Source organism: Pinus tabuliformis, chromosome 6, assembly GCF_031772625.1.
Source record: "Pinus tabuliformis cultivar Carrire ecotype Pingquan chromosome 6, CPIR1, whole genome shotgun sequence".
Lineage (NCBI taxonomy): Eukaryota > Viridiplantae > Streptophyta > Pinopsida > Pinales > Pinaceae > Pinus > Pinus tabuliformis.
Window position 1 is genome coordinate 2,031,070,910 of NC_142292.1, and position 12,986 is coordinate 2,031,083,895.

Here is a 12,986-nt window from a genome sequence, read left to right on the forward strand (position 1 = left end):
TAACATATTATCATTTCATATCGTATAATTTGGTATTAGAGTAGGTTTCATTTGTATAAATTTTCTAGTGAATGTTAACTGGGTCTAGGTCGTAACATAGAGAAGGAATCCTGGAGGAGATTGATTGAGAGATTGGAAAGAGAAAAGTCACTCATAAATCAACCATGACAAGATCTAATGCATGTGAAACTCTTGAAACTAAGATGAGTGACGAACAGTTTCATGAATCATTCTTGAGTATGCAGTAGATGTTGGGAGAACTTTACGAAGATAAGAAGGCGAGAGATGCAACTTCTTCTTCAAAGAAATCAAAGAAGGGAAAAGGTAAAGGCAACGTTGATAAACCTCCATCATCTCCATCGTCATCATCATCTTCTTTTTCTTCTAGTTGAGAATCTAAAACAGAAAAGAAACCTAAGAAAACATCTCTTTTGAAACTTGATGTAAAATTTGAGTTACCTATTTATGATGGCGAAATGAATCGTGAAAAGTTAGATAAATGGATTAAGGAGTAGGAAGCGTATTGTCATATTGAGAACATTTCTGATGATAAAACCAAAATTCAGTTAGTTACACTTAGAATGGGTGGAACAACTTTAATCTCGTGGGAAAGTAAAACTGAAATAGATGTAAAGCGGAAAGGTAAAGTCATCTTTTCATGGTCTAAGTTTTTATAAGCTCTTAGGAAACAATTTTATCATGGAGGATACATGTATCAAGATGTTATTGATTGGTAGCAATTGAGGAATGGTAAAGGGCAGAGTGTTCAGGAGTTTACTCATGATTTCAAAAGGAAACCATTAATGCTTGGTATTTCATTGGATTCACGTGAAACTTTATTGAAATACATCAGAAATTTACATTCATATTTGCAACATACATTATTGATGATTAATCCTTATGATTTTGATGAAGTGTGTTTTCAAGCCGTACGGTGGCAAACCATTCAAGTGTTCACCACAATCATCCAAAGAGTTGGAAATCAAGGATTCCAATGACAGTAAGGGGAAGAACAATTCGAAGAGAAAGAAATGAGCGACATCTTAGAAGGAAATACCTACTTGTACCCATTGCGAGAGAATCAGTCGTGATGAATCTAGATGTTGGAAACTTCATCCTGAACTTAAGCAAAAGAAGTTCCTTAAGGAGAAGGATGAAAAGAAAGCAAATGCAACAATCCAACAAGATCTAGGCTCCAATTCACGTGATGAAAGGAGGATAACTGCCATAGTTTCGACAAGTAAAACTTCTCACACTGGTTTAATTTCTAATACTACTGCATATTCATCAAACACAAATCCTTCAAATGAGGATGAATGAGTTGAAATATTTCAAAGAAGGGTAACTTCTAAGCACACAAAGATAGATACAATGTTTGACAGTAGATCACACGAAAATTTAATATATGAATATTTAGTTATCAATTTCAGTTTAGAGACACTGAATCATCCAAAACCTTACCCATTAATTGACCTGCTCAGATTCAATTCTAATAAAGCAAACATCCATCTTGAAAGCAGACCCGGAGACGTAGTCCATCAGGGACAAACTTTGTAATCAACCTTGTTGTCTGGTATCGCTCTGCTTTTACCGCTTATTAATTTTGTTTACATGTTTCTTATGTTTTAATTATGTCATCAATTCATTCCTTTTCAATCGATTGTCATGGTTAAAGCACTTTAAGTTAACATTGGATACCACTGTGATCCTTTGTGACAACCAAAGTGGGATTTGTTTGTCAGAGAATCCCGTATTCCATGATCGCTCCAAGCATATTGATATCAGATACCATTATATTTGAGATATGGTGCAACGGGGAGCTATAACGCTCCATCATATTGGTACAAATGAACAGGTCGCCGACATTCTGACAAAACCCCTTGGGAAAGTAAAATTTCTGACTTTCTCTGAACAACTTGGAGTTGTTCAAAGACCCTCCAATGAGGGTCATGTATGATGCATTGAGCTCTAAGAGATCCAAGGGGGTGCGGGGTGCTTCTTGGAGCAGCATATGACCATAGGATTATTCACTATCCCCTGGTGGTATACATGTACACCCCGTGGCGACATTGTAGCAGGATTGATGTGTTCTCCTATGAGGCCTAGATTGATGTGTTCTCCATGGCAGCCTGGATTGATGTGTTCTCCATGGAAATTGTAGCAGGATTGGTGTGTTCTCCTGTGAGGCCTGGATTGATGTGTTCTCCATGGCAATTGTAGCAGGATTGATGTGCTCTCCTGTGAGAACAGGATTGATTAGTTCTCCTGTCGAGGCATCCTACCCATGTAGTCTGGGACTCATGGGAAGTACCTCTCATCTGATCAATGAGCATGGAAATGAAGTTAGGGACCATAGTAGTACCAATGGACGCATCGTTGTAACTACCGTACTCCCTACGCTAGGATGACCTCCATTGATCTGGGATCAATGATACTGGTCTAGGACCAGTGGTAGGAGTTGTACCATACTATGACGCTGACTTCGTGTCGGTTGAGACTGGTCTGGGATCAATGGTACATACTGTGAGACTAACTTTGAGTCAGTGGAGGATGATATTGGTCTGGGACCATTGGAGTTGTACTCACTATGACGCTGAATTTGGTTTGGTTGAGACTGGTCTGGGACCAGTGGTACATACTCTGACACTGACTTTGAGTCAGTATGATACATCCTCGATCATTTCTTCTTCTTCATAATTCAGACAAGAGCAGAGCAGAACAGAACAAAACAGTACAGATCAGTGCAGGGCAGACCAAGACAAAGCAGAACAGGAAAAATAAAGCAGAGGAGGGCAAGGGTCAGGCTGTACAAGGCAGTGCATTTGATGGATGAATAGTAATGACCGATAGACAGATTGCAGATGAAGTTCTCCATGGTTGAGAGGGAGTGTTAAAATTGGAAACCAAGGAAAAACTTTATGTGGGTCATCTTATTCATGGCTAATAATATTTTTATTAGATTCCTCTCGTCGAGAGGTGTAGGATTGATATAAAGATCATCCAATTCCGATAAGTATTCATGGAGATATGAATTTACTTTGATTATGGAATTATTATCAAGCCGACCTACAACTCATGTAGGCTCAGAAGCCAAACAATCGCATCTATTCACCCACCAATTATGTATAAATATAAGAAGACTTTTCCTCATTTAGACTCACTCATCTCATCACATCTCTCTCTCTCTCTACTGCACAGATATGAGTCTCTTCTCTACTGCGCTGAAATGGGTCTCTCTCTCTCTCACACATGTGAAGCCGGAAGGTGTTGCATTTGAAGCTGCAACTGTAGAAGTAAAGATTGACTTGCATGGCCTAGAATATCTCCTCTTTGGAACTACGTTGTAGGTTCATCTGAACCTCCTCTGAAAGCCGCAACTTTTGGTGGTGGAATGAAGTCAATCCGACGAACGGTTTGCAAGATATCAACTGCCCTAGTTTGAAGCCGGAAACTGCTGAAACTGAAGCTGCAACTACAGAAGCAAAGATTGAATTGCGTGGCCTAGAAGATATCCTCATCTGAACTGCGTTGTAGGTTCATCTGAACCTCCTCTGGAATCCGAAACTTTTGGTGGTTGAATGAAGTCAATCTGACTGTCGGTTTGTGAGATATGGTCTGCCGTAGTTTTATAATGAAGCCGTTAACGCTGATGCTACTGATCTAGGGTTTGCTACTGCTGATATGAATCAGATTTATTGTACTATTTCTCTTTGCTGAATCATTGAAGATAAAAGAAGATTTGATCAGGGTTTCCCCACACATTGTGGGGTTTGTCCCTGGCTAGCCGCCACATCTTGTGTCTCTTGTCTTGGCTTGTTTTCTGTCGATCGTTTAATGTTCTATCTGCACTTTAGTTTATGTACATGTGATTGCTAATCGGTGGAATATAATAAGAAAAAGAAGTAAACTGTTATAATCATAGAACATAACATAACTTAACAATATTCACCCACTAAAAGTTTAAAACCCCTTAATTTCGCCAAAGGGAGAACATTCGCCCCTAAAATTTTCTATGGTGGAGGAAGGCTTAGATCTCAGATGCAATGTTCATTCTAAGCAAATGAATAGTCTATTTTTGATGTTTGATATGTGCTGGAGACCACATAATAGATTTTAGAGACAGTTGAAGAATTCTGAAGGAGTTTCTGCCATCAAGAAGCTCGGGGAATCTCAGTGCACTCATTGAAGGAATCAAGTCTAAGGGATCTTAGATCTATTTGCAGAATGATGAAAACCATGATAGGGATCTAGATGGTTTTCTAAGCCCATTGGTTCAATCAATAACCATTGGAGTTGAGTGTGGAACTTGTAAAAGAATTGAAGCCATAATCCCAAAGAGCCAAGTCAAATTGACAAAAGCTCAAGGAGACATAGCCCACAATATTCGGGTGAAATCCTAGATTAAATTTGTTGTTATGTGTTGATGCTTATTTGCTGAATTATATGGTTGTTATGTGTGTCTAGTATCAGCAGAAAGAAATCAATTGAAAGCACTTAAACAATTAAAAACAAACAAAGACATACACATGTTTCAAGTACTTAATTATGAAATTGTCAACATAATCTAGATCATATATTTATAAGCTTTGGAGTGAGAGGTTCTTGTAAGCATAACAAGTTGTTAAACCCTCATTTCAGATGAGGTGGTATCAAAGTAGGATGCTTGATTGATAGAGCAATCTATTTATTTGTTTGACTTGACACGTGTTCAAATAGTCAAATTCTATTGTTTGATTGTTTGTAAACTGACTATTGTTTGAGTTTTCAAAGGTGAAGGGAAAGATATTGATAAGCTAAGTCCAGGAGAGGACAATAAGGAATAAGGGCTAAAGGCATTCTCCTTACCCCAAGTACCTCAAGAAAATCCTTGAAGCATAAGAGGGTTTGTTTGTAAAAGGCTCCTTAATAAGAATTTGATTCTACTGCCATTTAGTTCAGAAATTTGTCATTAGTTCTTTGAAATCTTTGTGAATTTTGTTGAAGTGCTTTTGTTCATTTTGATAATGACAACTTCTACAAATGAGTTTTTAAAACCTCCTCTTTCACAAAATTCTTTGATGAAGACTTGAAGCAAGATTTGTTCACCATGATGGATATGGTGAGAGAAATGAGTACCGAAATTCGAGAGTAGTTGAATTCCATGGAGAAAGAGAAGTAGTTGCTTTTTGAAAAATTGCAGGAAATGGAGAGACAACTTCATATTGTGAATATGGATTTGGAAAAGATGCATGAGTTGGAGACCAGCTCCTTGCTGCCAAAAGAGCCTTAGTCAAGTATCAGCTTGAAGAAGAGGTAATCAATTCTATTTTGTCTTCAATTTCCTCTAAGAATTTTTATGTTCATTCTTTTGAAAAAAATACAAGAGGCATAGGGTCCAAGATAGTGTCCAAAATATGCAATGAAGGAAAAGGATTGGGCAAACACGCAAAAGGTATTGTTGAGCCAATAATGGCTGAGGAAATACCTAAGTATTTGGGTCTTGCCTATGGACAATCTTATGGAAAGAGTTCCAAAGAAGTCATGAAGGCAATTAAAATAGTTCCTAGAAGGAGTTTCATTTCAGGTTCTCTACCTCAAGTTTGTAAAGATTGTATTCTTGGGGAATGCAATTGTTTGAAACATCATTTGTAGGAAGAAGATTTACATAAACATACACTTGAACCAAAAAGTTTTGAAAGCTCTAAAAGCATTGAAGGGATTGATGGTGTTCCAAAGGGAGCTACTTCTTCATTTGATTCACCTCCTCATCAATGTAATGAAGGTGAAAGAGAATGACCATAGTGTTTCTAGATGTTGGAAGAGAATGACCACATACAAGAAACTTTGGAAGGAAAGAAGGCAAGAATCTAAAGGTCCATTGGAGAAGGAAAATTATGTTGTCAAGAAGATGAACATGTGTTTTTCTTATTGCCATAAGCAAGGACATATTTCTGAAAGGTATTGGACTCTGAATCCAACAATGCTTCCTTGAAATTTGAAGAAAGTGGAGAAAGAGTATGGTAAGAATGGAAAGGAAGTTTCCATAATCGATGTGATTCAGGATGATCCACATGTTGATGTCGATGTGCAGTTAAGGGAAGCACCTTTGGTGTGGATTGGTAAGAAATGGTTAGAGTTCTTATCCAATTAAAGTTACATGTTTTCTTTTGATGTGAAAAGAAATTTGTCACATCTATTTGCATTTCTTTGCTAATGGTTTGCAAGTTGTAGGATGGAAAATTTGAGTATGTAAACTCACTTTATTGCAGCAAAATTGTATTTATTTCAGCTTTGAAAGTACATATACATGCGATCGAGGATCTTGTACTTATGATTGTGCCTTAGAGAAAGTTGAATAATCAAATACATTCATAAGGATGGAATGTATGAACATAGGCATGTTGATGATTTCCTTGTATTTGAACATGTATCTAATTGACTTGATGGAGAGCTATCGAACATCATATTGTTTTGTTTAAACATGCATGTAATTTCATGTTGACTTGGAAGAGTTGATATGGTCTCTAAGATTGTAAAAGGGAGATAATGATGAAGTGTTTTATCTTTGTAAAAGAATCATTAAAATTCTTTTTGTACATGCTTGACTTGAAGGGTCAAATGTTTGAAAATGCGTTTTTTTAGCTTGGGATTTAGTCGATCATTTGTACACAAGATGCAAAGACATGATGATGATTCACATGATGTGAAATTTGTTTCTTTTGATGGAGCAAGTATTCATGTTGTCAAGTTCTTTTCTTGTATTTTGACATCGTCTGCTGAGGAAGATTTGTAGTAGCAAAGGTCATCATGGAAGTGGTTTGGAAGTGATGCTTAGCTACCTTTTGTAAATTCTAAATGAGTTCAAGGAAGACAATTCTTAACCGAAGGACAAGTGCATCCACAAAGGGAAGCGTCGAGTACCTTCGAGATTTTATTCAAAGCCACCTGCCATGCAAGAAAGTGTATGAAGGTTGAAAGAAGAGGGTACTCTACTCTCATCTACTCTTCAGATTAGTGTATCCATTTTTTGGGGTCCAAAAGATTCCCAATGGGGAGGAGTGATTACATATTGATCCAGGTCTTTAGTGATAGATCAAAATTCAAAGTGTTTGAAAGAGTATCGAACGTGAGTGACTGGATAGATCTCATCTTATTAATTCCAACACCATGAATAGTTCGAAAAACTCACATCGTATGGAGAAGTTATCGCCATTTGAAGAGTTCAATAAAGTGCAATTTCCAAGAATAATTGATTTTTGGGAAATAACAAAAAGAAGAATATTCCAAGGAATACTCGAAATATTTCCCAGAATATTCCTTTTGGGTGACCAATTAGGAGCTAACATGTGGAAAGCCCAGAGGCTGCCTCATGGCCCTCGAATGGTCATGTAAAATTATGTTTGGGGTCCGGAGGGATTGAACCATGACCTTTCGCAAGACCTGAACACGCGCTAATGACTCCACTACCATGGTTCTTAACAAACTCGAGTAAAATTCTTTATTTAAGGTTTAACGGATTGCAGTTTGGGGGTGAGGACCACCACCAGTCCCCAAAAGGGGTCACATGTCCGCAGATTGAAATTAACCACATGCCGTTTGTGTGTTGACTACCAACAAACCGCTAGCCTAACATTATCCCTAACCCCCAAGTGTAGTACCTATCACATACACGCCAAACACTGATAGTTATAGTTAGCCCCAATGGTCATGCATTGAGGAGCACTAAAAAGGGGTGGTTATGCCAAATTAGTTACAATTAACTGCAGTTACCAAATTTAGTGGAGGATCACTAGGAGTTACTCATTAAATGCACTTGAGAGTGATTTTCGACCTAAGAGAGTGAATGAAGAGGCTAGATAGGATAATTGAGGCCTTCTGAAGCCAATGGAATAGTCTATAGAGGCTGAAGAAGCCATCTTCAAGGAGATTTTCATCCACTGAGATTTTGGAGCTCATGAACACCACGCGTTAGCGAGTCAATAGTCATTCCTAACTGTAATGCGCCTTCTTAATCCATTGCAAGGGTTAATCCATTGCAAGGGTTTGCAGAAGCATATGAAGACTTATAAAGGTTTATATTCTACAGGAAAGTTTGAGGGAGCCGAGTGCCATCCGTGGAGGAAGACTTAGATGGGGGATGCAGTGTTCATTTCGAGCAAATGAATGGTCTATTGTTGATGTATGATATGTGCTTGAGACAACAGAATGGGTTTCAAAGATAGTTGAAGAATTTGAAAGGAGTTTGCGCCATCAAGGAGCTCATGGAAGATGAGTGCACCCATTGAAGGAATCAAGGAGCTCATGGAAGCTCAGTGCACCTATTGAAGGAATCAAGTCTAAGGGATCTTAGATCCGTTTGTAGAATGATGACATCCATGACAAGGATATAGATGGTTTTCTAAGCCCATTGGTTCAGTCAATAACAGTTGGAGTTGAGTGTGGAACTTGTAAAAGAATTGAAGCCATAATCCCAAAGAGCCAAGTCAAATTGACAGAAGCTCAAGGAGACATAGCCCATGATATTAGGGTGAAATCCTAGATTAAATTTGATGTTATGTGTTGATGATTATTTGCTAAATTATATTGCTGTTATGTGTGTCTAATATTAGTAGAAACAAATCAACTTAAAGCACTTAAAGAGCTAAAAACAAACAAAGATGTACACCTGTTTCAAGTACTTAATTCCACAATTGTCAACATAAGCTTGTTCATATATTTATAAGCTTTGGAGTGAGAGGTTCTTATAAGCACAAGAAGGTTATACTACATCGTCCTTGGAGCATGAATTAGTTGAGGGTAATTCCTGAAAGGTCCTCCCAAAATTCCTCAAGCCTCCCTTCAAATGTAGCAGCAAATTTACCTCCCTACTGTGGCACTTGAAGTCCACCTAAAGAAAAGTGAGTTCTCCCCTTGGGGACCTCTGTGCTAGACAACACTTGTGAGATGAACAACTTGAGCACCAATGTGTAAATGTCAAATTATCAAAAGATGGCAATTGCTGCCCCCAACCTTATATTTATAATTTCTACCTTACTTTTCCTTGTGGATCCTGCCAAATATTTGGACCAGCCTTTACAAAATTAAATTTTCTCCCAATAGGTGTGTATTCCTTGAGGAGTGAATCCACATTCCACCAAATTTAATATTTGAACCACTTTCCCTAAGTTGGTGCCCCAAAAATATGTTAGCTCTAAAATGGAAAAAATGGTTGATCTCTTCTAGAAGAAATTTATTGAGAAGGGACATTACATAGAGCCTCTTTGTTGATGTAATTTTGGTTCAAAGATAAATTGCACCCAATGCTTTTTTGGTTACATGCATCCTTGCTATATATATGAGAAACTTTGCATATTTGTGTATAATGGTTTGGATTCATATGGATGCATATGAATATTTACGTATTTTTTGGTCAACTAGTTTTTTGGTTCCATATTTTTCTAGTTCGAGCCTTATTCACAGTTTTGGGCTAATTGATTTGATGCATGCTCCATTTTTTATAACATTGGGATTATTGCTTAAACATGCAAATGCATTATCAAAATATTATAACCTAATAAAGAATGATAGCAATGATTAATATCAACTAAACCCAAATGTTCTATTCAATCTTAAGAAGGTTAGAAATTATTCATAATTCCTTAGGATTTTATTTCCATGCCCTAGAAACATTTAGAGAAACATTCCAAGATCAACATAGTTTTCCTAACTTAAAAGGTCAAGAGGGTTAGTAGTGTGACAAATATATTGAAAATTAGATCTAATCCAACATAAGTTAGACAATCAAAGAGAAAATGTTTTTCATCTTCAACCCTTTTAGTATCACAAAGGTAACAAAATCATCCAGTTTCACTATAAAATTAGAAGAAGTGAAATGTTTTATCACTCATTTATTTTCTTTTCCATCAAAGCAGAGAATATAAGCACAAATTTAAAAATACTATATAAGAACTAACATTCATGTCAATCTCTGTACATTTGTGCCCTCCATGAACTTTGAAGACCACTTCGATAGACCTCAATTTTCGTATTGAAATATGGTTCAATAGGGAAAAAAATTTCACCAAAGCCCTGATAATCTTTCCATAGTTACGTCGCTGAGGCTACACTGGGTAACCATCAGTTTGTCAAATAAGATCAAAGACAAATTTGAATTACTATGTGTGAGATGATGTTCACAAGAAATAAATTCCTGTACAGCAGTGCCCTGCATGAGCATTGGAGATCAAATCAATATCATTTTATCGTGTTTTATTGTTCAATAGAGTGAGCATTTTGATGAAAGCCCTAGTAATATTTCGGTTTGCGTAAAATACATTTTTACAAGATGCAAAAAACATAAGAAATTAGGACTGAGAAATCACCCTTTTCAACATGTCAGCGTGCTCATCGGTAGTAATATGCAATGCAATACGGAGACGGGTCAAGAAATCATGACGTTCCCAGGATAAGTGACACTGAGACTGAGCATAAAAGGCCTTTAACACACAATAATATGCCAGTAACTCTTCATCATGTGTTTCTAGTCTTTCCTCTGCCACCATGTTCAACGGATTATTCCTCTGAGCTTTGTTGTCAAGCTCAGTTCTAGGAGAACCAAGTATTGCACTCCCTGTACATCTTTCAACACGAGTCTCGGTGTATTTTAAGATCTGATCCATGGATTTTGTTGGCTCTGTAACTTTAAATCTTTTGACATCATTACCTGGTGTAGCTATAATGCCTCTATACTTTCCATCCTTTCTATCATCATAAACATTCAGTCGTTTAACACCTATCGAATGAGGAGCAAGTAAATTTCCTTTCTGATTTTGTTCCACAACATTTCTCTTCTTCCTAGATAGGGCTACATCATTCTTCAATATTGCGTTTGCGTGATTGAAAGTATTGGGCCTCCCTGAATCTTTATCTCTACTTGGTTGAAAAGAACATTCTTCAACGTCTAATGTTGCCCAGTTTTCTTTCCCATCATAATTCGTTCTGTGCTTTTTAACTTTTTTTTCAAACTTACTTTGAGATTGTGCATTAGTTTGCATATCCCAGGGAGATGATGCTATCGAAATTGTCTCACTATTTGCAGCCCTGGGATATTTTCCTTCATATATGATATTGTTTGTTTGCTGCAAAAAAAGGAAAAGAATAGATCAGCCATTTCATTAATCAATGACTCAGAATCTCCAACTTCACTAAACAAATTAATTAATTGACTAAGACAAATTATCAATGAAATTTTCCACAGAATTAGAAAAACTAAGCAAAGTAGTTTAGTTGGTAAAAAAAAGCAGCAATTTAACTTTGATCTTCTCTATGCCATAGAATTTGGTATTACTTCCATGCAATGCATTGAGAAATGCATATACAAAAATTTGCAATATAATAGGTATAAGCAATCCTACTGGTTTAAGATGTTCATAGTTCATACATGTAGAGGATTTGCAAGAAAAAACTAATCTACAGGGAGAATGTACCAGTAGATCTATGCTATATTCTAAAACCCTAGCACTAAATAAAAAGAAATTATAATTTAAAAAACTACCGTCAATCCCACTTGCACATGTTGGGATCAATGCCTAGGTCAAGTATACAACAATATACAATGTTGTAAATAAAAACAACTCTATTTATCAATTAGCTACTTATTTATCAATTAACTGCCCATTTAGCTACAAGAATAATGTACAACTCATATTTATCATTTTGTAGAGTCCCAGCTCAAACTGGAAATAGAAAACACTGATAATTTAGGGCAACACAACCAACCTTAATTGGCAATGTTGGAAGTAATGCATATGTTAAATATATAATGATTGGCAATATACCAAGTACATCTAACTCTCCTTTAGATTTCTACCTATGTATTTATTTAGATGGATAATAATAAGACCTACTTTAAAAAAAGAATGGTCAATTGCATATGTTATCTATTAATGTCTTATATCAACTAGAAAGAAAAATACCTTTACATTAAGGATTTCAAAATTATCTGCAAACTCTGGAATGTATGCTATTTTAACTATGAATTTGAGCTTTTGAAGGCTTTGGCTAAGTTAAATGCAACTGCATGTACTCAATGCATAATAAACTAGTAATAATCCGCTTAGAAATACTAATTACTATGGGCAGAAAAAATCTTTTCAAAAAAGCCCTTCATTCACATCTACATACGCTTATGGAAGGCCTTAACTGTATTGCTAATGATCATAAACAATAGACTAAATCTCCAATATTGCAGTAACCAAATAGCAAAAATTGTACATGAAGACCCAAAAGCATAATAAAAATACAGTAAATATGTTACCTGTGAGGGTACCGGGTACCATTTTCCTTTGAGCCATTCTTTAGCAGGTCTTAATTTGGAGTAATGATACGTTTTCCGCATATGATTGTGAGGAAAATATATAAGGAAAAGCTCAGAATTGGTGCTCATAGCTTGGGTGATGATGCCCGGCCACCAGCACCCTTTGTCAGAAGCTTCAACCGCGTCTTGGATGGAGTAATTGTAGTTGTGGGGTGCCTGAGGGGGAATGGGTCTGACTCGGCTATAGGGAACATCTTCTTCTTGTGTCAACCGCTGTGCGTCGCTGACGCCCTCGCCCACGACCATATGCATCGACAACCACTGCCTCCGTCCAGGCACCATCCATCTGCACCTCCACACTCGTCTTTAGGTCCATCCCAACGATCGCTACTGTACCACAACGAAACCCCAGAATCGCAGTCAATCAAGATCACGACAATGACTCGACCACAGTCCAATCAAGAACGACAACAATATAAATCTCTTCTGCAAAGCGAGTGAGAGAATCCTAAGATTGCGTAATGGCTAAGTAAAAGCTGCATGAAAATAATATATATTGCTTCCACCTCGTAGGTTGGAAGGATGTATTTTCGGAAACCGACGCCACCATATACCATGTGAGGTATTGTGCGCTACGAGGCACCACCAGTCGTGCCGTTTCGATCTGGTATTTGGTCTGGTTCGATGTTATTGGATCTCAATTTGGTGTTTC

The 12,986-nt window shown here is 37.0% G+C and overlaps 1 protein-coding gene across 1 annotated transcript; it reads right to left on the reverse strand.

The window, feature by feature from the left end:
• Positions 1-10,322: 10,322 nt before the first annotated feature.
• On the reverse strand, positions 10,323-12,616 carry LOC149267398 (uncharacterized). The gene is made up of 2 exons (XM_089411537.1): positions 12,275-12,616; positions 10,323-11,096 (listed from the first exon to the last, which is right to left on the reverse strand). Exons 1-2 carry the CDS (start codon positions 12,614-12,616, stop codon positions 10,323-10,325), a joined length of 1,116 nt encoding a protein of 371 aa, XP_089267663.1.
• Positions 12,617-12,986: the final 370 nt, after the last annotated feature.

Bases quoted from the DNA above. Each gene is read 5' to 3' on its own strand.
- LOC149267398 (XM_089411537.1), bottom strand. From the start codon at position 12,616: ATGGTGCCTGGACGGAGGCAGTGGTTGTCGATGCATATGGTCGTGGGC. The intron at 11,097-12,274 runs GTAACATATTTA...CTTTTTTTGCAG, and splicing joins GGTACCCGGTACCCTCACAG to CAAACAAACAATATCATATA.